The sequence below is a fragment of the Harpia harpyja genome, chromosome 3 (assembly GCF_026419915.1).
Source record: "Harpia harpyja isolate bHarHar1 chromosome 3, bHarHar1 primary haplotype, whole genome shotgun sequence".
NCBI lineage: Eukaryota > Metazoa > Chordata > Aves > Accipitriformes > Accipitridae > Harpia > Harpia harpyja.
The window spans coordinates 79,634,073-79,661,729 of record NC_068942.1 but is presented as its reverse complement, the minus strand read 5'-3'; the positions used below and the strand labels follow the sequence as shown (position 1 = coordinate 79,661,729).

The window sequence follows — 27,657 nt, the reverse complement described above, 5'->3', positions numbered from 1 at the left end:
AGGCAGCGGCATCCTTGCGATGCCGGAGCATCCCTGCTCCCCTGCAGCCGCGCATGTTTCCCATTGATAAGCCGCAAATTTCTCCCGGACAGCGGTCCGCTGGACATACCATCGTCTCCGAGACTTTGCAAACCCACTGACGCCAACTGAGGGTTGCAGGGGAAATTAAAAATAAAGCCCGCCGTGCTAAAAAGCAGAGGGCAGAAAAGCAGCGAGATACCAATGTTGCTTTTATTTCCCACCCCAGAATTAAGAGGAAAAGCAAGAAGCAACTTTGCATGTTTCAATCTTTCAGTAAACCGCTGGTGAAAAAAATATTTGCTGCTGCTTATGATTAGTAAGTGTACAAAGGGTCTTAAAGCGTGTTTTGAACAGAGCTGGGCTTGGCAGACATGGTGTTTAGTTACTGTAGCTAAAGCAGAGCCTATCCCAGGGTGTAAGGGCTTGCAGATGGTAGGACTCCAGTTAATTGGAAACTGGGACAAAGGAACCGCTCCAGAGCCCCAGCCCCTGTTTTCTGGTCGTAAGACCAAGAGAAAGATCTTTAAAGTATCCAAGTGGTGCAAAAAACCTAAAGTCCTTTATAAAGGTTTGGGCTTTTTACTAAGTCCCACTGCACCTGGTGGAGCCCATTTGCTGGAATTGTTCACCCGGGCTAAAACATCTCCCCAGGGTTTGACTTCAGCCCCAAATTCCCACTTGAAATCCTCCGTTAACTATTTCATCCGCATTTCCCAGCTGAAGCCAGGCTGCTCCTGCCAAAGGTCCCTTCGAAGGAAAAAGGGTCAGTGAAACGTGGGTGAACCAGGAGAAGTGACCTTCTGCACAAGGCTAATGTGTTGACTCTTCAATTGATGCGTTGGTCGGGGCTGTGTTTGCTTTAAGAGAGACTCCTTGTCTGTACGCACGAGACAGATGGCACTGGCAACGTCTACTAGAAATTACTGTAAATGATCCTTTCAGCATTTTATTTCTATTTATTGTGTAAGCGCATGAAAACCCAGCTATCCAGCCTCTTACTGAGCATCCCCGGCGCCACTGGTGGCAGCCGCCAGCAGAAACCATCTGCGACAATACGCAGCGTGCTCCGTATGGGGGGGAAAGCACTGCCCAAAATCTGTCCCAAAACCATTTTTCAGCTGGATCCAAGCGGGAACTATTTGTATTTTGACATCTCCTCCAGCCCACACCGGACCAGCTGCAGCCACAGCTGAGCCCTAACATTGCTGCAGCTCCGTGTCCACGTCCTAGCAGAAGGGCTTCGCCAAATTTAGGGGATTTGTTGCCCAGAGAGGTTGTAGATGTCCCATCCCTGGAAACATTCAAGGTCGGGTTGGATGGGGCTCTGAGCAACCTGGTCTAGTGGAAGGTGTCCCTGCTCATTGCAGGGGGTGGTTGGAACTAGATAATCTTTTGGGTCCCTTCCAACCCAAACCATTCCATATTCTGTGATTTTATCAAGTGAGGGAAATGCCCTTTGGCGAGAGGAGCACACATATATGCATTTCATGGGAGGCATTTAAAAAAAAGCAACCGGGAAGGCAGCTTTCAAACTCCAAGAGAAATTTTTCCAACTGTTGGATGAAGCCATTTTACTCCCTACAGCATCTTCTTTTCCATCTGCCTGCAAAAGCCTACTTGTGCCTGTGCTGCCTCCTGATGAAGACAAATCCATGGCTTTTTTTTCCCATGTAATCCCTCATTTCTCATCCAACCCCTGCCCAGGTCACCCAGCCCAGCTGTGCCCATTTATCTCCCACCCAGAGACAAACAGCAGAGCTGGAATGAAAGTCTTTTTTCTCATAGGACACCACACCGACTGCCCCTAGAAAACTGGCTTTGAAGAAAAACATCCGCTTTACAGGGTGTAAAATTCACAATTTATGCTCTTTTGCACTGAATCCACCCAGTAAATCTTGCAGCTGCTGCATTTTTAACCACCAAGGTGTATCGCGATGGGAAAGCAGTTGTGGTCAGAGATGGGACCAAAATCCACGTGTCTCGGCATGGAAGGGGTAATTTTGCTGCTTTGTCCCCATCCGAGATGTGGGGTCCCCAGATCACACCAAGCAGCATGTGAAGGGGTCCGGGGACACCCGGTGACAATTTCTGTGCTCCGAGGGATGGGCTCAAACTCCCACAAGAAATCAGATTTGTGGTTTTCTTGCACCACCTACATACACAACACGGCATCATTGACTGGAAGGGCTGTGTGAATATGTACCAACTTCCCCAGAAATAAAAATTATGGGAAATCACACTAGTTTCAATGTTCAGTTTTGATATATAAGGAAAATTAATGCTCCAAAGAAGCGCTCTCAGCATCCATTTTTCCACTCGATTTCTGGCTCCCTTACAAGGCCAGAGGACTGGTTTGCCTGGTTAGCTCTTGAAGCATAAAAACTCCATAATTTTACTTGTAACACAGACAGCATTTAAGGGAAACCCTCTCTTTAATGCTGGTCCAGTTACCCTCCAAAAGGAAATGTGTTTTGAAGTGGGATATCTCTGCACTGGATCACCGCTGTCTCGAAGCAATGACTCATAAAAATTACAGCCTTTGCGCATCGACATGACAATTCTTAGAAAAATGAGACCTCAAACCCCATTTCTCTCCCATTTCAGACTCTAGAAAAAAAAAAAAAGTATTTTTCTTTGGAATGAGTGAATTCTATGGATTGTGTTTCCTGAATTTACAGAATTCCTGAGTTTACAGAATTATCTGACTTATCTTCAACATAAATTCACTGGAGATAAGGTTTTGCAAAACAGACCAGAGGCAAAAAAAAACCCAACAAAAACAAAAACTTATATAACTTTTGAAGAGCTTGGAGATAAGTCTGTGGTTGTACTGGACGCTGGGCAGTATCGGATGGTGGAGCAGATCCTCAGCCCCTTAGCACAGTTTACTAGGTTGGTACACCCGTCTACATTCAGAACATTTTATTATGGGTTCTTCAGCTGCCTGGTTGCTTAAATATTTATTTGGGTAAAAGCCAAGTTCTCTATTTGCTGCCCCAGGCCATGCAGCTATGTCAGGACATCCCGCAAAGCCTCCTGAGATGCCCAATGAATGCCACGGGCGCAGACCAAACTGGGGCTGACCCTGGCAGGGGCTTTGCCAGAGCCTTCCCAAATTCAGCATGGAAAACCCAAGCGCCCGTTGACTTACTTGACTTGCCACCACAGTAGCAATCTGGAAAACCACCCAAAAACCGAGGTCAGTGGGGTTTGCAGCGGCGTGACCGCTGCTTGCAACTGCTGTCTGCGCGAGCGGTACCCAGAGCCGAAAATCAGGCACCGTCGGCCAGGAGGGACCCAGGAGGAGGAGGAGGAGGCAGACAGCGGCGATGAAGCCAAGCGTTATTGCAAGGCTAATAAAAAGGACCGTTGGAGAGACAGAGTCAACAAACGCTGAATGTTTGGATGGTTTTTTCCGCAAATGGGACGAAATCCCCAGACTCCAGTTAACCGGATGCCTCTCAGAGCACGGATAGCACTTTGAGCCTTGCCCCTGAAGTGTCTGAACTGCAGCTGAAGTCAAATTATACTCAATCAAATTAAGCGCCACAAACAAGAGAAAAAAATCCACTTACACCCTCTGCATCAGCCCATAAAGAGCAATCAGAGTAATCTTGAGGAAGGCGGTGGCATTGGGTTTGCCACCATCTCCTAATGTCTTCAGGATGAAAGTCTATTTAAAGGGTCTCTGTCAACAGCAGAGTAAGGATGAAAAAATTCAGTGACTCACGCAGTGACATACAACCTGATGCTACTCAACAGGCAGAACAGGGACCGGGGTGGGGAGGGGGGAGAAAGGGGAATATTTTTTTCCATTTCAGTCACTTTGCAATTAAATCTCATTATTTCCCTTACAGTCCAGTTTCTGGTGTTCGTCTGGGTCCTACACAACAGCTGCAGCTGAATGTAGGCAAGCAATAAAAGAGGAAAATAGAGAAATGAAGAAGTTGGCAGCGGTACACTTGGGCCTCGCAATTTAAAAAGCTGAGTACGTTGCAATTTGGCCGACTCTCTAAATGGTAAGATTTCCTTCCACACCCATCCCCTAGACATATTTAGAAATAGCTGCGCTACTGCCAAACCTCTCTACTCGTGGCAGCAAAAAGCAGCAAACCCTTCCTCGGTATTTCACCGGGTCTGTCTCCATGTCAGCTCCAAGCATCTTCATGGTGCTACTGAGCATCCGGAGACTGTATCACGAGATGCTGGTGTGGTCCCCCAAATACCCCCCAAGATGCTCACATGCATCTACCAGGACTCCATTTCAGCTCTACTATTGTAGGAAAAATGCTAATTCATTTACAAGCAGGGCGTGAAGGAAGAAAAAAGGGTTTAAAGAGGTTTGCAGTGGCGAGGAGTAACTCCAGACAGCTTTGCCTCCTGGAGAGCAACCGTGCCGGGGCTGCGGCTCCACGTGCTAACGGGCACGGGCAGAACCCTGGGAACGCTGCGCATCTCGGAGTACCAAAGGGTTTCAGTTTTGCAAAAAAAAAAAAAAAAAAAAACCCAGCGGCTTTTTATAGAAGTTTTTTTGGCAACTGAGGGCGTGGAAATACTACAAATACTTCAGAAGTCAGAGGACGTTCTGTACTGGAGCGGAGACGATTTATAAAGAAAAAAAAAAAGGTAGGGTCATATTCAGCGTCTGGACTGCTGGACGGTGTCGCCTTGCTCGGGCTGGGCTTGCATCACGCCGCTCCCAAATGCCACCGTCACCTCGTCTCGGGTTGTGTTTGGTGGCTGGAGGCTGAAGCAAGGAAGACTGGCTATCGCCATCCCATCAGTCATCCAGCCTCAGGCACCTCGTTATTTTGGGGCAGGGAGAGGTGAGGAGAAGCAGCCCATCACCTTCGCAGGACTCTCTGCATCCCATCCCTCCTCCCCCGGCCCCACAAACTCCCCGGGATGGGACCACCCTTACCCTATGCAAGATGGGGTCCCAATTTCCCGGCGTCCCTCGCCCCCAGGGAGCTGGGGACCGAAGTGAGACGGGATGCGGGCACGGAAACTGCCGCTGCTCAACACAGGATGCTCCGCAGACTTCGTTTTCCAAAACAGGTGATTAATTCACACAAAGCTTTTTGAGGATTACGAGGCAGGAGCTGGGTGTGATGCCCTACTAGCCTCTGGGGGAAAAAAAAAAGAAAAAGATCTGAAGGGAATTTCTTCATCTTGCACAGCCTCAGGGTGGGTAAGGGAAGGAGTAGTCATGAATTTTGGAGAGCTTCCTCCCAGAGCTGCCTCCTCCCAGCTCCAGCACCACATCCACCTCCCAGAGCTCCCAGCTCCCACCAGCATCAACTGGAATGATCCGTGCTCCTCTGCTCAGGCTGCAGGGCAGCATAGGTCCCAAATCTTCGTAGCCAGAAGAAGAGGAGAAGGATTCAAGCTTTTATGCCATCACAGCATCTCCCCTCGCCCTGCGGCTCCGCAACATACGCTGTTTCCCCCCGAGAAGCAGCATCGCCAGGGCAGGAAACGCCGAGGCATGGGAAAAAACCTTCACGCTTGCAGCTCGCTGTTTGCTTTTCCTCTCCCACGTGCCCACACAGCAGCAGCAGATCCTGCCTGGAGTCCCTCACTGCTCCCAGGACACATGGAAAAAAAATTCAGGCAACAGCAGGAGAAGGGGGATGCTACAAGAAAGCAGCTTAAGGGCATGAGCAGATGCAAGGCTCCGCTGTCCTGGAATCAAACGAAGCCGTTGTCAAGAAAAGAGGATTTTTCCCCTCGTAGGATGATGGGTTAGCGGGAGCTCTGCAATGCAACTATTGTGGAGGAAAAAAGGATTTTTCTGCTCATTGTTATGTAGGATGATGGGTTAGCGGGAGCTTTGCAATGCGGCCACATCTCCTGTCTCCCCAGATCCCACTTTCCAACGAGGATATTCCCACCCACGCCAATAAAACATTAATTGCAGCCACACCAAATCGCATTTGTGTATTTGATGGGCTGTCTGCTGGGCAGAAATATCTCCCCAGTGGGACAATAAGAGGAGGAGGGAATGCAGGAGCCCTGCAGGGATCACCCCATCCCAACCTCTGCATCCCGCTGCCAGTCAGGCATGTAGCACAAAACCTGTGCCGCTCCAAAAAAAAAAAAAAAAAAAAAAGTGAAGTTTTACTTTCTCTTTCTCTGGTCTTTAATTGCAGATCAAAGCTGGCCCTTCAGGACGGCGTTGCCTGCCAGCAGCTGCTCCCGGGCAGGCTTCCAGGCCACCCTTCGGGCGAGGGCTGCCCATCCCATCCACCACCCTATTCCTCTCCTCCTGCCTGCTCCTGCCTGCTCCCACCGCAGGCAGGGTCAATCCGTGCCGTTAACCCTCCCGATCGCTTGCTGTGGGAATTGAGGGGCTGCAATCCAGTGACTGGGAATGAGACCGTGTTTTTTTCCAGCTTCGCATGACCTCCAAGAAAGCGAGGGATGTACGAGCGGCTCCAGCATCTTCCCACAGCCACCTCCGGGCTGCCCCCCGGGAGCTGCGACCCGGCCGGCAGCGAGAGCTGCCCTTTGCAAAAACTTCACTCTGCGTAAGAACAGAGACTTTTCTTTAAAAAGCAACCACATGCTGCAATGGGGACACCTCTGGGTACAATTTAAAGGGAATATAAGAAAAGGCACAACCCTAAATAACTCACCCAAGTGTGTTCTTGCTTGCGTATAGAGGGTTTTATAAATGCAACCAGCTAGAGTCCCGGCAACATGAGGAATTACTTAAATTACTCATTAATCATGCCATATGCTAAAATTACTGAAGTGTGTAATTAAATGCTCCAGGGGCAAAGACAGCAAACAGTTATAGCCAAAATATGAGCAACTCACAAGCACAGTTCTGTCAGCTGGACATTGGTCCAAGCCACACTGGACCCTAACTTTAAAAATCAAGGGATTTGCAGAGACAAGAGCTATGCTGTTAGAGCAGGGACTATTTCTTTCCCCTTCTGCTTTGAATTATCTACTCAGTTTTCCTTGGGGAGACAATTAGCATGATTAATATGGGGTACGAGTGCTCTCTGCAGCTAACCTGTGCAGAGATGCTGCGGAGGGCAGGAAAAGGTAATGGAGAAAAATGGGGCAGCATAGACACTAACCGGGGGGGAAAAAATCCAGAGGGAAACAGGCAGGTTGGGAAAGTGTTATAGCACGGTCTGCAAGACCCCAAGAGAGGGCTGTATTGGAGAAAAAGGAAAATGCAAGCTCCCCAAGCCAGGATCACCCCATCACCCTACAACCGCACGAATTTTTGGCGGGCACCGAGGTGCGGACAGATATCCCCCACGCCTTCCAGGAATGAAACGCCCTGTGCAAACTCAGCATGACACCCCTGGGATGATTTTGCGTGGTAGAAAGCAGCAGCCCCTCTCACCCGGCAAGCGCGTGACCTCCCGGCCGAGATTAGCTCCTGCCTCCATCGTCATCGCTCGGCTCCAGGACCCCGCGCTTGAGGACGTCTGTGACCCACGGCACAGCACCAAGGTCACATGCAGAGGAAGAAAAGGACAGGCGGTGACCGGGATTTGCATGGAGGGCTTTGGTGTTTGCCCCAGGGAGCTTTTGCATCATATATATCTATGAAGCAAGACCTCCTTGGGGCAGACACCAAACCATATATATACGTCTTCCCACTGGGAAGCTCTTCCTTGGACCACAGAGGCATTTGGACACCTATATTTTATATATATATATATATATATATATATATATATAAAAGAAAAAATAGTGGTATTTGGACACATATTTCATATATATAAAATATATATAATATACACATATATTATATATATTAAATATATACGTTAAGATATATTAGATATTATATTATATATAAAATAAAATAGTATATACTATATGAAAATAGTATATACACCTGTATATTATATAGGTGCCCAAATACCTCTGCGGTCCAGGCAAGAGTATTCCAGCCCCTCCAGCTCCAGCACTGCCCCCTCCCTGCATCCCGATCGTCTCTTCCCTCAAGCCGATGCTGAGCCGATGGGGCCGTCTTCCCCGTAGCTCTGCTGAACATCTGGCCCCCAGTAAACACAAAGACAAGGGCTGAACAAGATTTAATCGCTGTATTCGGCCACGTAGTTTCCATCCGTTCTCAAACCGCTCAGCCTGGTAAGAGTCACTAAAAGGAGAGTGAAGTTTCCAGCAAAAATCCTGCTTTCACCAAAATCAGGAACATCTATTTCAGTACGTTGGATGCCATGGAAGGAAAGTCAGAACCACCCTCAACAGATGTGTCCCCCCTGCCTGATGCAGAGAGCTCCTACACAGCTGGGCTGCAGCTATCTGAGCCGCTTTTACCCCTTCCACATCTTTAAATATTAGCATTATTCTGCTGGTTTGTTCATAAATACACTGAGAGTCCTGGAGTTGAATAAATAGCTGCTTCAGGCCCATGTAAGGTTTTGACTGCTCGGCAGCATCAGTGAGAGATCTCGTTACGTGATTAACTGTATCAGAATTTCCTGATGTGACTCACTGCTAGAAAGATTCATCAGCAACCAAGATGATGCTTTTGACCTCTCTGTCTAGCATTAAAAATGGCAATGGGAGGCAGGGGGGAAGCAAAATCGACTGGGAAATAATACTGGCTAAGCCTTTTCTATTTTAAGGAGATATTGCCCAATAATAGTGTTTAAAAAAAAAACCAAACAGGAAAGAAATAGCAAAAAAGTCGTAATCAGCTATATATACCGACCTAACCACAGATGCGCCGGAGGCCACGCCGTAACACCGCATGTATGGCTGAGCTCTTTCTGCCTCACGAAATAACTGGGTCAGCCAAGAGAAACCCTAGCTGCTTTTTGAGAGCAGAAATAGATTTACTATGGCCGAGGTCGGGTTGCAGGCTCCTTTCAGAGGGGAGCAAGCGGGAAGGACACCGGTACGGAGCCATGCCGAGTGCTTATTTGAGTTCCTCGGAGCGAAGTTACCGTGTCCTGGGTTTTTTTGTGGGGGGAGAGAGAAGCACTGGCTTCTGGGGTAAGAAATTTGTGAAGATGGGTAAAAAGTGATGCACAAAAGCAGCAGCCCGGGACAAGCCCTGTGTACCTAGTAGGAAATGATCCATCCTTTCTTCTAGGGCTTCTTCTCAACAAGAGAAAGGATCGCCAAGAGGAGTTGGGGAGGAGAGAGGGAGACTCAGTTCCTTCCTCCACCAGACAGTTTTACAGTGAAGCATCATCACTTAATCTCTAATATGATTTTCCACTGGAAGAGAACCCACGGAGCTGGCAGGTTTCCTATTTCAGGGTTTGTTTTTCATCTAGCACATAAATTTGCAAAAAAAAATTACGACCCAACACCAGCAGCTTTAACATAAAGCAGGGCTGCTACCGCCTCGCCTAAGACAAAACTGAGAACAGCTTTGCTACGAAACAGAATTCAGCACAGAAAATACATTTCTTCTTACGTTTCGGTCCCGTTATTTAAGTATTTGCACAAAAAAATGTTAGACTTGCAAGGGAAAAAGAGCGGACATCCAGGCTGTTTGATGCCCCAGTGACTGTTGGGTGTTTGAAGCCAGAAAATACCAGTGATTTAGTAAATTTATGAGACGAGCACACGCACCAAAGGAGAGGCGGGAGCCAAACCAAACAACAACCTCCCCACCGGCAGCTTTCGGCACTCACTACTTACTGAACGTTTTGCAGATGTCAGAAACCGCCTTGAAGACCCTGTCCGAGAAGTTGACTTTCACCTTGACGTACTTCATGTTGGGCAGCTGAAGGCGAAGCAGCTTGTGCTGAGGTGTGAACTGGAGCTTGGCATCAGCCTGTATCCCGTATTTGTCCAACGTCCAGTGCGTTTTAAGGAGCCAAGTTTTCTTCTTTTCCCACCACAGCGCATGATCCGACCAGTCCTTCTTGACATCTGGAACAAAGAAAACATTTTACCAGTTAAAACCGGGACCAGAATTAGCCTTCAAAAGACAAGAGCAGAAGTTTAAATGCGTTTCACTGAGAAGTGACTATTGATCCAAAACTGCTGACAGCCCTTTTCAGATACAAATAATTGCTTGTACTCAATAGCATCTAGAAGCCACCGCAGAGATAAAAGTAGGAAAGAACCCAAGAAGAACAAGGATGAGACACAATGTGTCCGTGGATCACTCAGCCCGACAGCAATGCCAAGCGTGAAGCCAAGGGGGTCATAAACGACCCGACACCTTCCCCGGGAGGGATTTTGCACAGCTTTTTAGGTTAACTATCAATTCTCGGGTTTCCCCATCCCCACCACGTAGGACATCTGCACTACCCGAAGGTGAGTAAAGCCACCTCGGCACACACGGGAAGCAGAACTAGAAGGAGCTTTGCAAGAAGAATTAAATAGAAATACCGTGTCTTCTCAAGGTCTTTCGACAAACAAAACTGGAAAATTCCCAAATGAAACTAAAAGTTACTTCCCAAAGGAACACCAGCGCGAAACCCAACAGCCACGTCTCCTTCCAGCAGGGATGCAACCATGGGGTCTTTGAAAGTCACGTCCAGGTTGGGCAGCATTTGGGGAACCAAAGCAAGGTGATAACTCCAAAAGACAGCCACTGTGCTGTATGTTCCCTAACACCTGGAATATTTTTCGCTAACACCTGCCCTGGTCTCCCTGCCATTCCTGCAGAGCATCTTCCAGTCCGACAACCACCAGCCAGCCTCAAGGGTGCAATGTCCCCCCACCATGCAGGAGAAAGGGAAGGAGAGGAGGGGGGTATGATCCAAGCACTGCAGCTGCATTTTGCAAAGCTCTGCTTAGCCTGAACCCTCCATCTCCAAAAATACTGACCGGGGGGTGTGTCAGCATCGACGGCGACAGCCAAAGCTCTCATTTCAAAGGAAAAACCAAATGTTTCCGCAGGATGTCATCTGGGCAAGCACGCGAGAACCTCAAGAGACTGCAGGACAAGTTACAGGGACACTTCTGCACTCAATATTGCAAATGATAGAGTTACCAATAAATTTTGAGCTTATGGACTTTGTATGAGGATTATTTTAATTTTCGTAAGAAAAAAGAAGCTTGAAAGCAAAGCACTTTCCAGGTTAAAGCACCACTAATATAATCATTCAGTTTTCAGCTCCAGATCCTCCTGTGATCCTGGATTCCCAACATGAAACATCAGTTTAAACCAAATTAAAACTGCCAGCTGACATTTATCGCAACAGGTCTTTTCTCCATCCTTCGGCAGCGATGCTCATGCATCACAGGGCACCAACCAGAAAGCCGGGGGCAAACCCAGCAGACACACCAGCAAACAGCCTGAAGGTACCGAGGAACACACTCCAGGACAGACATCAGGAAGACTATCCCTACGAGCCGCATCTGAATTTAATGAAAATGAGAACAGCTTGACAAACAAACTTTTTTCTGTCCCTATCTGAAAATGGGATCTCGATCTCAGGGTTACTGAGAAAAACCAGCAGAAGCTTTTTTTCCTTTGAACTCCTGGTCTAACGGCATAATCATGCAGCCAGAAAGTGGAAATGTTCAGCTAGACTTTTCAACAGCTTTGTACAATCAAATTAAACAAAACCAAATATAGAAAAGCATGCAAACTTGCACAAGCCTTGGCTACTCTCAAAAAAATCTGAGAAATCATTACAACGGACTCTGGTAATGAAGTCCAACTTCTGCCCTACTGAAAGCTGAACAAATTGGCACTGCAAGTCTGGGGGGGGGAGGTAAAAAAAAAAAGGCATTTTGAATCACTAACAGAAGGGGATTTGGGTTTACGCTGCAGATTAACCTTTCAGGCCATGGCACGAATATGCACAGCATCGTCTTGCGGCCTGAGAGTAATTAACACTTCGAATTAACAGTGAGATGTTGGCTATGGCCAAAAAGGTAAAGGTTTGTGGCTGCCCCACGGGGTAGTTATATATAAAAGAGCTTGGCAAATGTTTAGCAGCTGACTTGCGATGTTGAGTTTAACACTAACACGTTGACAAGAAACCTTCGGTGCTTTGCAAGGCAGCGGGTGCGACCCAGGGCTTGGAGCAATCCTTGCACACCGGGGAATGCCAACCACCTGGTTAAATCTGATCAAAGGTTTATAAATCTTCACCAGGGTCCCAACTCACGAGTTACTGATTTGTCGGGGTTACAGCTTTACGACAAGGCTTATTATTTCGGCTCAGTCTTTTTCTGTTTCCTACTGTCGGTCGCAGGACCGGCCGTTTCATATTTATCAGAGCCCTGGTAGGTCTCCAAGCCCTGCAAACTCATTTTAGAGATCCCAGACCTCAAATTCAAAAGGTTACTGCAGGTCCAAAACCACGCTGCAAATCTTAGCGGAGCCGTTTGCAGATCCAGAAGCTCCTCCGAGCTGTTAAATGCTCCTTGCACATCCCTCAGCTGCCATTTCCAGCCACGAAGGGTACCAGCCTTATGGCAATGCTGTCACACAAAGAAGCAGAAATGGTCAGAGCCGGCAAGTGTTCATCAGCATCTCAAAGCAAACGGGAAAAGAAACAGGCTTGTTCAGTGGGATGGGAAAATCCACCCATATTAGTCTAAATCAGGCTGATTCCTGCTTATGGCACGGCGGGAGGAGAGAACGCCAGAGCCACCAGGACTTTGGTGTCCTCAGTGCAATAAAAAAGCATCCTCCCACCATAGTCATCTCGGGCAAAGGAGAGCACAGAGGGATCCCTGGAAATGAGCTGCACACATCTGCTAGGGTCAGAGCAAATCCTTGCCACCGATGCTCCCCTTCCAGGCAAGGAACCCGCCAGGTGAAAGCTGCGGAGATGTGGAGACTGGAGCTGTCAGCATCAGCTGGAGCACGGGTTGGGGACAGGGAGCTCCGGGAGCCCAAACCCAGCAGCAGCACCCACGGGAAAGGGAAGCACGGCGCTTCCTTCCCGGCATCAAAAATAATCCCCGCTCCCTCCACCTCCCCGCACAGCCTGAACCGAAACCTCAGCGGCTGGGAGACCAGCCCGGCAGGGCTGGGGCAACCCGGCTGTGGGGTTTTTTTGAGGAAGATCCTGGTTTTGCATTTGCCTCCCAAACCCGTGCCAAGAGGCAGAGAGGCGGCACGGGTGATGCTGAGGACATTTTGTACAGCAAAACCCACGGAGCAAGCTTTCTGTTCACCTTGAAAAGCTGTTCAGACGGTCCTGCAAATGCAAGAGGCGTCTTACATCACCCAGACGGCTGCAGAGACCTCTGCGAGGACAGAACATTACGAGACGAGGTGAAGGGCTGCTCAATAAAGTGTTTTAAACCTTAAACATCCTTAGCTTTCAATTCACGCCGGTGCCTGACCGCTGTCACCTCACACCAGCTTGTCCAGCGTAATTACAATTGCAGATTTTTATTCCCACAGCTACCACTAAATTCACATCTAGAATTCAAGCAGCAGAAAGGAAGTCTTAATTGAGATGCATACGAAGCGTATTTTAGTTCTGGGCTTGCTACGGCACAGATACACACATACACAATTACCATTTAAGCAACAAAGCTGAATTTTGGTGAAGTGCAAAGCAGATCGAGGCAGCCCCATCCGTTCTGCCTGACGGCCCGTTTATCCCAGGAGCCGGCTGCTCCAAGTGCTTTCCCTCTGCCGATCCGTGGATTTTAAAAGTCCCTTTTCTGCCTTGCTTCTGCAGCAGCTGTTGAACCTCCTTTCTTCAGAAGCATTACTTGGCAGGCTCTCTGTGCGAGCTTATGACTTACTAGCAATAGTATACAAGTCTCCGGCGTTACATAAACACTGTATTTGCCTTGTTATTTCGGGATATCCCCTATTGCAGATGGGCTCTCCTTCCGTGCACCGCTCAGGACAATGGAGCCCTGATACGACCAAATAAACCTCTTTTTTCCACCCCCCCAACTCCAGCACACGGTTAAACCCTACTAGACGGATATTTGGAGAGCAGGCAACTCCAGCAGTGGTGGTCTCCACCTCTGGGAAAGGCTCCTGTGGGGTAGCACCAGATCCCCTTTCACACACACATCCCTGATTAAATCCATCAGACAGCAAAGAGCCTACAAACTCCTCCATCACCTTAACATTGGAGGCAGGTTATTAAAAAGCTCCTGCATAAGCCTGAGTAGGTACACAGGGAACTTCTGCAAGCCCGTCTGGTTTGCATCGTCGTTTTTTTGTTTGATTTTTGGAAACAAAGATTTGCAGCTGAAGCTGGTTTCCCTGCGATACTCTTCACCTTAGGAGGGGCAGCGGATGCAGCCAAAGCAGAGGTTTCAGTTCATTTCTTAATTATAAGTCACGGCTTTTAGAACAACAGATTCAAGTCTTCAGCCCTCCCGGGGGAGCAATATGGAAGGACCATCCTCCTCTGGTACAAAACACAGCAGAACCAAAGCCCATCCATCCCACTGGTTGTTTTTCCATAGGAGCAGAATTAGCACAGCAGCCCTCCCCGGTCCTGGCTCTTCCCCAGTGGTGAGTGTGCACCAGGGGTGCCTTTAACGATGATTATTCTTGCTCCGATCTAGTCAGGCTCGGGAAGTTGAGGAAGCAAAACGCCTTTCCATTACCCACACAACACCTCAAATTGCTCCATATATATATAAAAAAATATATTATGCATATAAATGCACATATATACACACTTAGATCATATATACACACATATATAAAATATATGCATATATAAAATATATATAGACATATATGTTTCATATATACAAACATGTTTATACGCACACACACATATATATATATAAATGCTATACATAAAAGATACAGTGCAAGGACTGAAACCAACTCACAGGCCAAGCATTTCCTCTTGCAAAAAGTGATTTTTGTACTTGATAATCTACTGAGAAAAAACCCCCCAACTTTCCAGCTTTTCAATGAGTTTGGGGCAGATGGGCTGAAATCGTTCAAGGGTTTTTATAAGGATGGAAGGAAAAAAAAGTGTGTTGCATTTCTTTTTTTTTTTAAGTAATACGCAATACACACTTTACTGAAAAAAATAGATGGGGACAGCGTGTTTAAAACCCTGACTGCAGGCAGCTTGAGAGGCAGTTGGGAGATTAAAATACCTTTAAACTCAAATACCTGCTGATAACACATTAATCCAGGGCTCGCAAGCCCCAAGGAGCGGCCAGGGGCTCTCAAAGCCAGAGGCTGGGTGTTGGCTGGTTCCACACCCCTCTTGGGAAGCCAGCGGAGAAGAAAAACTCCTTCAAAGGAGAAGAGACCTCCAGCAATAAATAGCTGGGGAGTGCCTCGTGTGTCCTGGGCCAGCTTGCTGAGAAGGGATGCACCCTCTCCTCCGCCCTCCTGTCCCCTCGGGATGCGCCGCATGGCCACCGTGCATGGAAAGCAAGGCAGAAGTATTTAAAAACTTGAAAAGGAGGGCCATTTAAGACTACAAGTAAAAAAGAGGGGAGGAAAAATGGAAAAACACCACCAAAAATCCTTGCACATAACCTCGTGTGGTTGCTTTGGTAGGTTTTCCTTTTCCACGTACTATCAAGCTGTATGTGTCAATGAGGTCTGAAGGCGTATCTTCACATCACTAAAAAAATCAGAGAATTTTGCAAATGTTCCCAAAACATTCAGAAGTACCAAAAAACATCTAATCCGGTGCATGGAGCAGGATAGAGGCGCTGGGGAAGGGCAAGAATAAAGAAGCGTTTTACAGCCAAGAACGCTGCTGAAGGTCCCGCTCCAGCCAGCACCTGCTCTCGTGGTCATTAATATTATTTACTTTTCAGAAACTACTGATACAACCATTAAACACTGCTGCCTTTCCTTCCCCCACCTGCAGACGCTGGTACAGGGATCAGCTTCTGCATCTCAGCAGATCGGATCCAGACCCACGCGGTTTGCTGGGGACGGCTGCAAGATCATCGCTTGCTTTTGAAAGATCCTCCCAATCAGTGCAGGGATTGGGATTTCATGAGATAGATGTGCCCAGGCTGCTCTGTGACCCTACAATACCAGCGAGCTGACCAGCTCATTTTGGGCTAACATTGTTGCGGTCAAATTAAGGCAAAAAAAAAAAAAAAAAGCCAGATTTTTTTTTATATATATATATTTATATGTGTATATATAAAAATATATAAACACACAGCTATGTGTGTGTTTATATATTTATATTTTATGGGTGAATATATGTATATACACACATAGACATAAATCTATATAGCTGAACACATTGCTCCCTACGGGGAGGGATGGGACATAGCCTCCTCGCTGCTTGCACCAACCTCTTTAAACCCAGATTCCTTTAAGCATGCCAAAGCCACTCCTTCTAGGACAATTATGGAAAAAAAAATTAAAAACAGAGCTGTTTTCATTTATTTTGAGTCTAACAGAAATGCCGATGTGTTTTGCTGTGCGACGCGGTCACTGTCTTGGGGCAGAATCTATATTTTAGTGCAGATTTAAGTCTTTTGGGGTATAGTGCGCACTGGAGTAGACTCCCCTCCACCCCCCAATGGGGATTTTATTGCAGAGCAAAGTTCAAAATGGAACAAAAGTCCTTCCAGCCTCTGGTCACGACACCTGAAAAATTATACTTTGAAACACGGAGATAAACATCCTGTAAAATTATTATCAGACTGCTGTAATAAAGCTGTAGCCATGGCAATCTGATGCTCTTGGTACTAATGAGACTTAATAGGGGGTTTTAATCGCATGCCCCATATGTATCTGACACATGCTATGAAAAATACAGTGTACAGCAGCCACTCTGCAGCAACCACCTGTGGAAGGGCTTTTACCCACTGGTGAATGCAAAGTGGTACCTCGAATTCTCCCCTATTTCCCAGTTCTCCCCTATTTACCACCAAGGGCAACTATCACCACTACTTTGTTTTCAGGCGAACAAATGTTCAGAAGAACATCTACACACACCCACAGAGGTGTCCAAAACAGGGTGGACCTGTGCTGGAATTTAAATCTAAGAAGAACATTTCTTGCATGGAAAAATAGTTTGACTTGTTAAAAAAAAAAAAAAAAAAAGGTGGACAAAAGCAGCCTTGTTCCCAACGCTGTGATTCCCGTGAGCGCGACCGAGCGCAGGAGACCTCCCTCTTGTCCCGGCGTGCCAGGGGACACGCATGGTTCACCGCTGCGAAATCCTGACGTCAAAGCATGCTGTGTAGTCGCAGAGAGCTATTCAAGAGCAATGAAAAAAAGGAGGAGAAAAAAAAAAAAAAAACCAAAACCCGTGGAGGACACTGAGCACATCAGGACACAACGCTGAATGCAGATGTGCAATGTGTCCTTGCTCAGAAAAATTATGGAGTGTCTTCTGCTAATGAGGGAACGTGCTGCTGCACTGCTGGAAAAAGAAGTGTCCTTTTATGGGGTTTGTAAGTGAGGTTTACAAGGGCAAGCCCACGTCTCCACGGGGCAGGGATGGGAACTGAAGGACCGAAGAGGTGACAAAAAAATGCAGCGGTCAATCTTTTTTTTTTGCTCAAAACCACCACCCTCCCCTGAAGAACCCACCGCCTACACAGCCCAGCAATGAGGCACGGCCCCTGTGAAATTTTACCGCTTGGTTTCTAAATCACTAGTTTTGTTTTATAATCCACGTGCGGAGCAGGGACATTCTACAAGCCCACACCATCAATGAGCATCTTTGCAAAAGCACGAGGCTGATACACCGAACCCAAATGCCCCCCGAAACGCTGCTCCTGGCAGCGCAGGGCTTTGCTCCTCCACGCTCGATCCGCTCGATCCATGGGATGCTGAGCTTTCTAGCATCTCTGCCGGAGCCAGGTCCGCACGCAGGCTTCAGGGGGAAGAGCAAATCCCGACAAGCCTGAAAGTTACTTTTCTTCTAAAGTAAACTCTAGGAAGGAAGCTCTTTTCAGTGTTAATAGGATTACTCAACTAGCACTTGGAAATTTAATTCATTAAGATGCCACAGCAGTATCTAGTACTTACACTGCTAGTACTGAAACACAAATACTCCTCCTCCTCCTCCTAGGGCTGAAATGATTTATCTCAGTGCCGGCCACACTGACAAGCACCTTTGCCCTGAACAGATGCCACTCACCTGCAGAAAGAACAGCAAAACCCCCTTTAAATTTGCTTTACACCTCTGATGCTATCCCACAAATGCAAGAGGCACAGGCAATCTGTACCACAAGCTGTGAACCAAGCATATGGTGTTTGCCCTAGAGGTACCTACGTACATTTGTTATGGTTTTATGCATAAGTTTATTATACATATATATATAAAATAAAATCAGTTTTATTTCTCAGCATCTATTGCATCTGGAGGTCTATGGGTTTCTCTGAGCTGCTCCCCTGTGAAGTACAGCCATACCCAACCCTGTTTAAACCCCTGAGCAGGGAAAGCAGTTTTGCAGCCACGCTGAACCCAGCCAAAACGTCAGGAAACTCTCTGGAGGGGCCAAAAGCCAGGGCCACCTTGGCTCCCCAACACCCCCATGCTAATAAGCACCGATCAGCTCAGGAAGGTCTTTTTTGCAAATGCAGTGCAGACTTGCTTTAAATCCTTGCATCAGCACCCCGGAGCAATTTGGCTTGCTCATTTTTCTATGGGAGGGAATGAAGGGAAAGCAAGGGTGGATTTTTTTATTTTTTATTTTATTTTATTTAAAACAGGTTCTTTACAACCTGATTTTGCTGAGTGTTTCCCCCCAGTCATCAAGCACCCCTCCAGAGGAGGCTTTCACCGGCTGCTCCCTGCCTCCTATGGAATCACAAGAAACGGCAGAAAACTCAATTAAGGACTGCGGTTTCCATGATTCATCCAGCACAAAATAGGAAGCATTGGACAGAAACACAGCAGCAGAGGAAGGAAGGAAGGAAGGAAAACCACTTCTCCAGGGAGCGCTCAACTGCCTTGACTACCAGCCCCGGCGCTCCCTCACCCTCCAGCCCTGTATCACACCTCCCTTCCCTCACCAAAAAGCTACAGTGCCCCAGGGTGACGGTTCCAGCAGCTTGCAATCCTGACTCATCCCCAATGAACAAGCAAGGCAAAAAAGAGCTGGTCCCTGCCAAAAAGACATCATACCTGATCACGGAGCCAGAGGACGTTCGGCGGGATGGATGCGTACGGCGGATAAAGGAGGACCGAACACGCAACCCTGAATTCCCAACCTCTCACCTGAAGCTTCAGTCTCACCAGGCAATTCCCCAAGCGTGCCTTAACGATGGTTATTCTCTGATTAAAAGCTTAAACCCCTGGAAAGCGAGGTTTGTAACTGTCGCCATGCCTCGGGCAGCCTCATCCCACACCAAACCTGTGAGCTGGTGTTGGTCCCTCTCTTGCAGACCGGGTGGGATCCTGGTCTGCCGGAGAAAGACACCAAACCTTCCAGGTTTCACCTCAAGTGCATCCCTTCGGGCAGAGGATAAAGGAAGGGAGCCTCGTCCCTCCCTGGCAGTGACAGCAGCCAAAAGTCCTCCACGTGCCACCAGCCTTCCCTTGCACACTTTTTGGGATGACCTCCTGGGGCAAAGAAAGATTTGGCGAGAAGCTGGTCTCTGCTCTAGCTCCTTTGCAGAGCCACGGGGAGATGCCATGGGGAGGGGATGGAACGCCACCATTTTTCTTATTTATTTCTGCATCAGTTAGCCCAAGCTCATTGATGCATGCAACACACCTTTAAAGGGCTTTAAGACCTTTAACCTTGAGCTTGGATCCACCTCACCCATCACGCAACCAAGCTCAGGCACAAAAGCTGTAGAGCAAGACATGGGGGGTGGCAGCAAGGACAATTTCTGCTGCAGACAGCTCTCAAACAGGACATCGTGTCAAGCAAAGCTCTGTGTATTATCAGCAAGGAAGGGAAGCTCAGCAAGACAGCGATATAGCTCCTTCCAGGCAATTTCATAAAATGCAGACTTTCTAATTGAATTTGGAGTTTCGGCAATTAACCCTTCCAAAAGTACATATGCCTGCAGGGAGGAGGGGAAAAAAACAGAAAACAGCCACCAAACATGTATAATCAGCTGGTAAGAGATTTAAAATCTAGTAATAGGCAAGATGAATTTTTGGTTGCTGTCTAGTTGCTTTGCAAGCTAAAAACCACCCGAAATTATAAAGGGGAAGGTTTATGCAACTGCTGGTGTGCCTGTTTGCTTACGCGCACCCCCTCCCAACGCTGTTCTCAACCTGTTGTCCAAATTGAGTCACGTTTTACTCAAAATTGGAAGTCTCCAAGATCCCACCTGGTCTGCAAGAGTCATGCGAGTGCAGCTCCCCACGCCGGCTTCCCCGTGCGCCTTACGTCATATCGAAACCTGACGGAGCTGGAAGAGGAAACTACTGATTTGGGCTGGGTGGGAGCAGCAAACTCAACAATTTCCTGTCTGTGGTACAACAAACCCAGGCTCTGGTATTCGCGGGAACGCCGCCGCCGCCTCCTGCCCCGCTCTCTTCCCCCTCCGACCAGGATCTGTGTCATCGGCCGGGCTCTTTCAAGCCAAAGCAGATGGCTCGTAGTGGAAAAAAAAAAAAAAAAACAACCTAAATAAAAATAAAATTTAAAAATTCAAATTTTTTGGGGGGGGGGGGCGCTTCCAAAGAGTCATCGCCACTCTGGGTAGACATATTAATTGCCCTGACCGCAGCTTGGAGCTGCCTGCGCATGGTTTTTACCTACCCCCCACCCCAAATTCCTCTGGTCATTGGCAGTTCAGATGAATATTCCACTTAGGCTAACAAAGAGAACATTATTTGAGCCATGATCCTGCAATTTGGCGTGAGCCTGCGTAGAAGCTTCCTGGAGTCAAAAGCTGGATGTAAAGTAAAGAGCCAGCCCCACACGGATCGATGTGCATGGCCGGAGAGTGTCTGTGTTAATAGGCACTTGCATATTCTCACTTAAATGTCATTAAAAATGTGTTATTCAGAGGACAAGGATTCAGCACAGGTCACTAGCAAAGATATTAATCAAGTGGCAATACGTAAATGCGGGGTGCATTAGCGGCTCCGTTGGCCTCCTTGAAGATGCTGCTGAAGCGGGAGCATCTGTGCCCGGAGCATCTCTGCTGGGCAGCAGCCGGCAGCCTCCAGGGTACCACTTTTGCCTCAAAATGCCCCAAAACCCTGCCTGTTTCTGGAGCAGAAGGACTTCTGTGCTCAGCAGCATGCCAGATCCTCCCCCAGCCTCTGTGCTCACCATCCCACCTCCCGCTGGCTGGGCAAGTTTTGCTGTTTAAAAGCCTGGGATGAGGTTTCCCAGGGAAATCTGGAGCGGGGTCAGTGCGGAACGTCGGAGGACTCCTGCCTGCCCAAACCGCAGCAGCCCGAGCCGCCCTCGGCAGCAAACACCGCCACCATTTATCACGTTATTTGAGACAACCACTCACCACCCTGCCTCAAAGGGAATACAAACAGCTTCTCGCAAGCCTCCCGGCGTATTAAATGGCACTCAGAGTCCTCTCGTGAACGCCACGCACTTGAAAAGCAATACTGAAGAGTGACCGAGAGCTGATTTTGAAGCAAAACATCCTTCTCGTCTCGACCGACGACTGACGGCCAGACGAGTATCTGCAGATCTTGCAAATGAAGATGCTCGGCTGTCATCCTGGTGGCATGGAAATGCCCCGACTTTACTCCAGGTACCAAGCACTGATGCTCAGATAAGTATTTTTGGAAAGCGTGGCTACAATAAAAACCCTTCCTTTATTTCTCTTTAGCCTCCAACCATTCCTCTTGCCTCCTCTAACAGCAAAGCACACCTGGTCACCTAGTGAGCCCCTACCCAAGTCTCCTTGGAGAAGTCCAAAGCAAAAGGAGCAAGTCACCTGCAAGACAGCACTGCAGACTCATCCTGCCTTGTGTTTGCAACAGAAATGGGCTGGGGCAAGGACTCTGCATTTCTCTTACACAGCCTTAAGCTGTTTCAGAGTTCATTCCAGTTTCAAGGCAAAGTATTTCCCCAGCAAGTCTCACGACAGCTCGGAGCATTTATAAGCACTGCAAAACCTCAAACGCAAACCTGGGGAAATCAATGACGCTGCACTTTCTTGGTGTTTTATTCATAACCCTTTAAGGGGTCCATTAAGAAAAAGAGACTTTACAGGGAGAACACTAATACTTTCAATAGATCTTGCAAAGAGTACAGCTGAAGTCATTGGCAAGGAAACATGGGCAGAGTCCATCTGATGGTGAACAGAGCCCCTGGGGTGAATCCCAGACACATTTGCAGGCTAAAACCAGCAAAAGAAAGAGCTTGATGTGCTACGATGTGCTACGTCACCTAAAACAAAACACTTTGCATGTGACACCTCCTGCGCCAGTCCTCAGGTGACATCCCACCTCCTCCCAAGTGATAAAGAAGAGATAGTGGAGGAGCTGCCAAGGGGAACAATGGAGTTTAAACCAGTTGCCCAAACCCTTATCGAAGAAGTGATTCACAAGAAAACCCAAGGCCTTAGAAGATGTCATCACTGCCTGCCGTTATCAGCCACTCTCTAGGGAGGGCAGGGGGCTTGCTTTGACGTTTATCCCCGGCGCAGCCTGCGCATCCATCCTGGCTCAAGAAAACGGGGATGCCACCACGCCGCGGGGCAGCACCTCGAGCCATCCTCCTGCCTTGGCTGGGCGATGCAGCAAGCGTTAATGACTTTTGGTCTAGAAGGACTGCTGTAATTCCAAACCCAGCTGTTTTTTGTTTTTTTTTTTTTTTTTCATTCACTTATCTCTTTTCTTCAGGTACAAAGCCCTAAAGGTGCTCAGTCCTCCCCCGGTGCTCTCAGCGAGCCCCTGCAGCTGGAGCCAGCTGCCCCACACATACTGCCTGTCAAAGACACCTAGAGAGAAATCTGCATTTCCATTGCAAAACTTCTATCCATGGACTTTCTGAATCTGCTCGCTGCACATTTAGGTCATCTGTCTTAAGCCATTCCTCTGCCAGCCACCACTTGTCCCCCTTCCCTGTTTGTCAGCTCTTCTTTTACTCCCACTACCGTACAGAGCATCCCCCAAACACAATCCTGTGTTTAACATATATCCCACAAAGCTCCTCCCAAGTGCATTTCAAAAAAGCATGGGTTTTTTTCTTGCATGTGTTTAAAACAGCCTTAAGTTGACAACAACAATAACTTGCGTTCACTTCCTTCCTTCCTCTGCTCCCAGTGATTTTAAGCCTCATTTTTTTGTTTGTAAGTCAATGGTGGCAAAATTCCTAAAAAACCCTGGGTGAGCACCAGGAGTTTCCAGTACAGACCCCAACCCGCATGGACCATCTAAATACTACTGCTCTTAAAACCTCAGCAGTTTTTTGCCTATTTTTCAGAGATGACTCTGCCAAGCACACGGCACGGCTCGATTAACAAAGTGGCTTAATCCAGTGCGGTGATAAATAACAGGGTAGCGAACAGGTCATTGCAATTCACTTGAATAACCAGAATCCCTATCTGCTGCTTGGGTTTCTTCCAATCCCTGCCTGCATTAGCGACAGATTTTAATTGCCTATTCCCAAATAGTCCGACCGCAGCCACTCTGCGCAGGCAGGGACCGAGTCGACAAGATTTACTGATACCTGCAGCCTTGCAATTAGGGACAAAAAACCTTCTGGCGTTCCTGCTCTGAGCATGGTACCCCAACACGCGTCCCCCGTGCGCCCCAGCCCTCTCCAAGGCAAAGGGCTATTTATTGCGATCATTTTCTCCTACAGACAGCAGAAAATACTAATGTAAATCTAGAATTTCCCTTTCCCAAGCTCCCCTTGCTGCTGGGAGGAGGGAAGGCTTTTTCCCCCCCGCTCACTAACGGTTGAAGAGCTTCTACCAGCATCCTACAATGAGAGCAGGACCGGTCTGCTGCAAATTCACAGCGATGCCCTAAACTTCACTGAAACTCTGCGCAGGCCACAGAAATCTGCTTTCCCTGCCCTCTGGCAGCACGAAGAAGTCTACAGGAGGTTTGTCCCAAAGGATGGAGCCAGCAAACCCCTGCCCAAGGCACAGCCCCCCCCCCTTCCTTCCTCCCCCCACGATACGCAAGCGGAGCAGTCCATAGGGGAACCCAGAGCTGCAAGGAAATTTTATTTTGAAGGCATTTCCTTAAAACTGACAGTAAGAAATCTGCTTTGCAAAAGACAAATAATTTTTTTAACGCTGGGAGTTGTTAAAAAAGGGAAACGAACACTGGCAGGGACAGAGGAACGACGGGGAGGGACAGGTTAAAAATGCAGGGAAAGGGTTTCAACGCGGAAAAATTGCAAAATTCATGGATCTGGAGACGAAGCAGCGGCAGAGGCTGGATGAAGGAGGGCATTGAGGAGGCACACGAGGCCGAGGAGCGAGTCCTGTCCCACCCCGCTCTGCTAAACCCGACCCTGATAAACTGGCAGGAGCTCAAAGAAGAGCCATAAAAATAATGAGAGGGCTGGAAGAGCTGACACGCAGGAAGATTAAAAGGAACTAAATACGTATAGCTTGGCTCGGCGACAAAAGCCAAGGGGAAAGGGAAGGCAACAGCCGAAGATATCCGTGGGTCTTGACCGTCCCGGGGAGGTGGGCATTGGGGCTGAGCTCCCAGGGGACACCATCCCTGCTCCCCCCGCCGGGGCCGGCACTGCGGCCGCTGCATTCCTTCCCTCTAATACAATCCCTAATTTAACAAGTGGAGAGGATCCGGGCAAACACATTTAGGGGACGCATTACGTCAAGCGCTAATTTAGGTCCTCGCTGGGTTCCGTCCCCGTGCACGCGCCCGGCTTTTGGCACACGAGTCGGCCCCGGCTCTGCTTCGGCATCTGCCGGCCCCGACACCCAGCGCAGCTCAAAACCGAAGGGAGCATCGCTTATTCATTCGTGATCAATGGGTTGATTTTTTTATCATTTCTAGAAAGCCGTTATTTTTTTTCCCTAGCTACTGAGTGCTCAACTTCAGCGAATCTTCCTGCAACTCCAGCATAAAAATAACAACAACAACAACAAAAAAATAATAAAGTTTTCGGAGAGTCAAGGCTATCTCCAGCACGAGACCCTCTGATGTGAGCGCTTGCTTCCTTTCGAAACAAGCATATTTATATCCTTCTCTTCCTTCCTTTAACTTCAGATAATTAGTAAATCAAAACCTAAGCATGGTGGAAGATGGTATTTTTAAAGCCGCACAAGGGCTTTGTGTTGAACTGGGACCTGCAGGCGCAGCTGACAGCTCCGCTACTCCCACAGCCGCAGGCACGCACGGGGACCTCGCAATTAATATTTGATTTGAGCAATTACAGTCATCAGCCCGGTCTACACCGTTGAGTAAACACACCCCAACCATAAAGAGCTGATAAAAAGACGAGGGGGAGGTTCGGCGGGGCAGAGCTCCCCACCGCCGGCGGATCGGGGTGCTCGCTTTTCACTGTCCCGGCGGCTTCGGCCGCGCGTTCCCACGCGTCCCAGACAAACGGGCTCTTTGTCCAGGTGCGCGGCCAAAGCCACCGCACACCGCGGTGTCCCCGGTCCCAAGCCCAAGCCCCCCCATCACCGCCCCGTTAATCACCCCACGCTCGCAAAGGACCCTCGAAGCGCCTTCCTTGTCCAAAGCAGCACCGGTGCCAGCTACGACTTCAGAAATAAATTTTTCTGTGAAGTGGAGAGCACCCATAAAAATCCCCCTCCCCACCCCATAAATGAAGATGTTTCCCGGCTCTGCGTAAAAATCCTGCGTGCAAAGCAGGCGGTGGATGGGGGCTGAGGCCCCGTGACGGGCAAAACGGCCCCGGGGTGTAAAATTTTGGCTGGTTTTGGCCCGAGGCGGCGAGGAGGCGGCAGCACAGGGTGCTGGCTGGGGGCTGCCGGGGTGCTGGGCGGAAGGGTGCAGGGGGGAGAGGGGCAGCTTGGGGCGAGGATGGGGTGCTGGGCAGGCTGGGCGCTGGGAGCTGGGGTGGGCTGGGTGCTGGGAGGGGGTGCGAGGGCAGGAAGGGTGCTGAGTGCCAGGGCAGGGTACTAGGACAGGCAGGGTGCTGGGGCAGGGTGCTGGGTGCTCGAGCATAGTACTGGGGCAGGGCGCTGGGTGCTGAAGCACAGTACTGGGGCAGGGTGCTGGGAGCTAATGCACGTACTGGGGCAGGGTGCTGGGTGCTGGGAGCTGAAGCACAGTACTGGAGCAGGGTGCTGGGGCAGGGTGCTGGGTGCTGAAGCACAGTACTGGGGCACGGTGCTGGGGCAGGGTGCTGGGTGCTGAAGCACAGTACTGGGGCAGGGTGCTGGGAGCTAAAGCACCATACTGGGGCAGGGTGCTGGGAGCTAATGCACAGTACTGGGGCAGGGTGCTGTGTGCTGGGGCAGGGTGCTGGGAGCTAATGCACAGTACTGGGGCAGGGTGCTGGATGCTGGGGCAGGGTGCTGGGGCAGGGTGCTGAGTGCTGAAGCACAGTACTGGGGCAGGGTGCTGGGAGCTGAAGCACAGTACTGGGGCAGGGTGCTGGGTGCTGAGGCAGGGTGCTGGGAGCTGAAGCACAGTACTGGGGCAGGGTGCTGAGTGCTGAAGCACAGTACTGGGGCAGGGTGCTGGGTGCTGAAGCACAGTACTGGGGCAGGGTGCTGGGTGCTGGGGCAGGGTGCTGGGAGCTGAAGCACAGTACTGGGGCAGGTGCTGAGTGCTGAAGCACAGTACTGGGGCAGGGTGCTGAGTGCTGGGGCAGGGTGCTGGGAACTGAAGCACAGTACTGGGGCAGGGTGCTGGGAGCTGGGGCAGGGTGTTGGGAGCTGAAACACAGTACTGGGGCAGGGTGCTGAGTGCTGAAGCACAGTACTGGGGCAGAGTGCTGGGCGCTGAAGCGCAGTACTGGGGCAGGGTGCTGGGAGCTGGGGCAGGGTGCTGGGCGCTGAAGCACAGTACTGGGGCAGGGTGCTGGGAGCTAAAGCACCATACTGGGGCAGGGTGTTGGGAGCTAATGCACAGTACTGGGGCAGGGTGCTGGGGCAGGGTGCTGGGCGCTGAAGCGCAGTACTGGGGCAGGGTGCTGGGTGCTGGGGCAGGGTGCTGGGAGCTGAAGCACAGTACTGGGGCAGGGTGCTGGGAGCTGGGGCTGGGTGCTGGGAGCTGAAACACAGTACTGGAGCAGGGTGCTGGGGCAGGGTGCTGGGAGCTGAAGCACAGTACTGGGGCAGGGCGCTGGGCGCTGAAGCGCAGTACTGGGGCAGGGTGCTGGGAGCCGGGAGGACGCCGGGGCAGGGTGCTGGTCCGGGCGGGGGGTGCCGGGGGAACTCACCGAGCTTCTCGACGAGGCGCAGCATGACGCCGCCGATGTGGATCTCTCCGGTGACCCGCAGCGTGACGTCGCGGCCCAGGTCGGTGACATGGACGCTCAGCTCCCACGTCCCATCGGCGTAGCAGCCGTCCGGCATGCGGATCCCATCCAGCGCCATGGCCCCGGCCTCCTGCGCCGCCAGCCGCGCCTCACCGCCCGCCCGCCACGGCTCGGCTCCGCTCGGCTCGGCTCGGCTCGGCGCAGCCCGCCTCCGCGCCCGGGGGGGGGGGGGGGGACGGGGACGGGGACGGGGACGGGACTGGGGGTGGGATGGGGGCGCGGTGGGGCGGGATCCGGGGGGTGCAGCGCTGCCCCGCCGCCCCCCAGCCGCTGCCTGCGGGGCCGCCGCGGGAGGAGAAGGGGCGGGCGGGGAGGGGGGGGAGGAGGAGGAGGAGGAGGAGGAGGAGGAGGGGGATAATAATTAAAGGAAAAACGCGCCCCGCGCCGCCGGGCCCCTTGGCCTTT

At 49.8% G+C, this 27,657-nt stretch overlaps 1 protein-coding gene across 4 annotated transcripts in view; it reads right to left on the bottom strand.

The window, feature by feature from the left end:
* FERMT2 (FERM domain containing kindlin 2) overlaps window positions 1–27,383 on the bottom strand; it is a 49,892-nt gene extending 22,509 nt beyond the window's left edge. For all 4 annotated transcript variants that reach the window (XM_052783606.1, XM_052783608.1, XM_052783609.1 and 1 more), the window contains exons 1-2: window positions 27,154–27,383; window positions 9,670–9,903 (exon numbers count right to left, since the gene is read on the bottom strand). In XM_052783606.1, the coding sequence (XP_052639566.1) occupies window positions 9,670–9,903; window positions 27,154–27,310 (391 nt within the window). In that variant the 5' untranslated portion in view covers window positions 27,311–27,383. The remainder of the gene's footprint in view (window positions 1–9,669; window positions 9,904–27,153) is intronic.
* Between the last annotated feature and the right edge of the window lie 274 nt (window positions 27,384–27,657).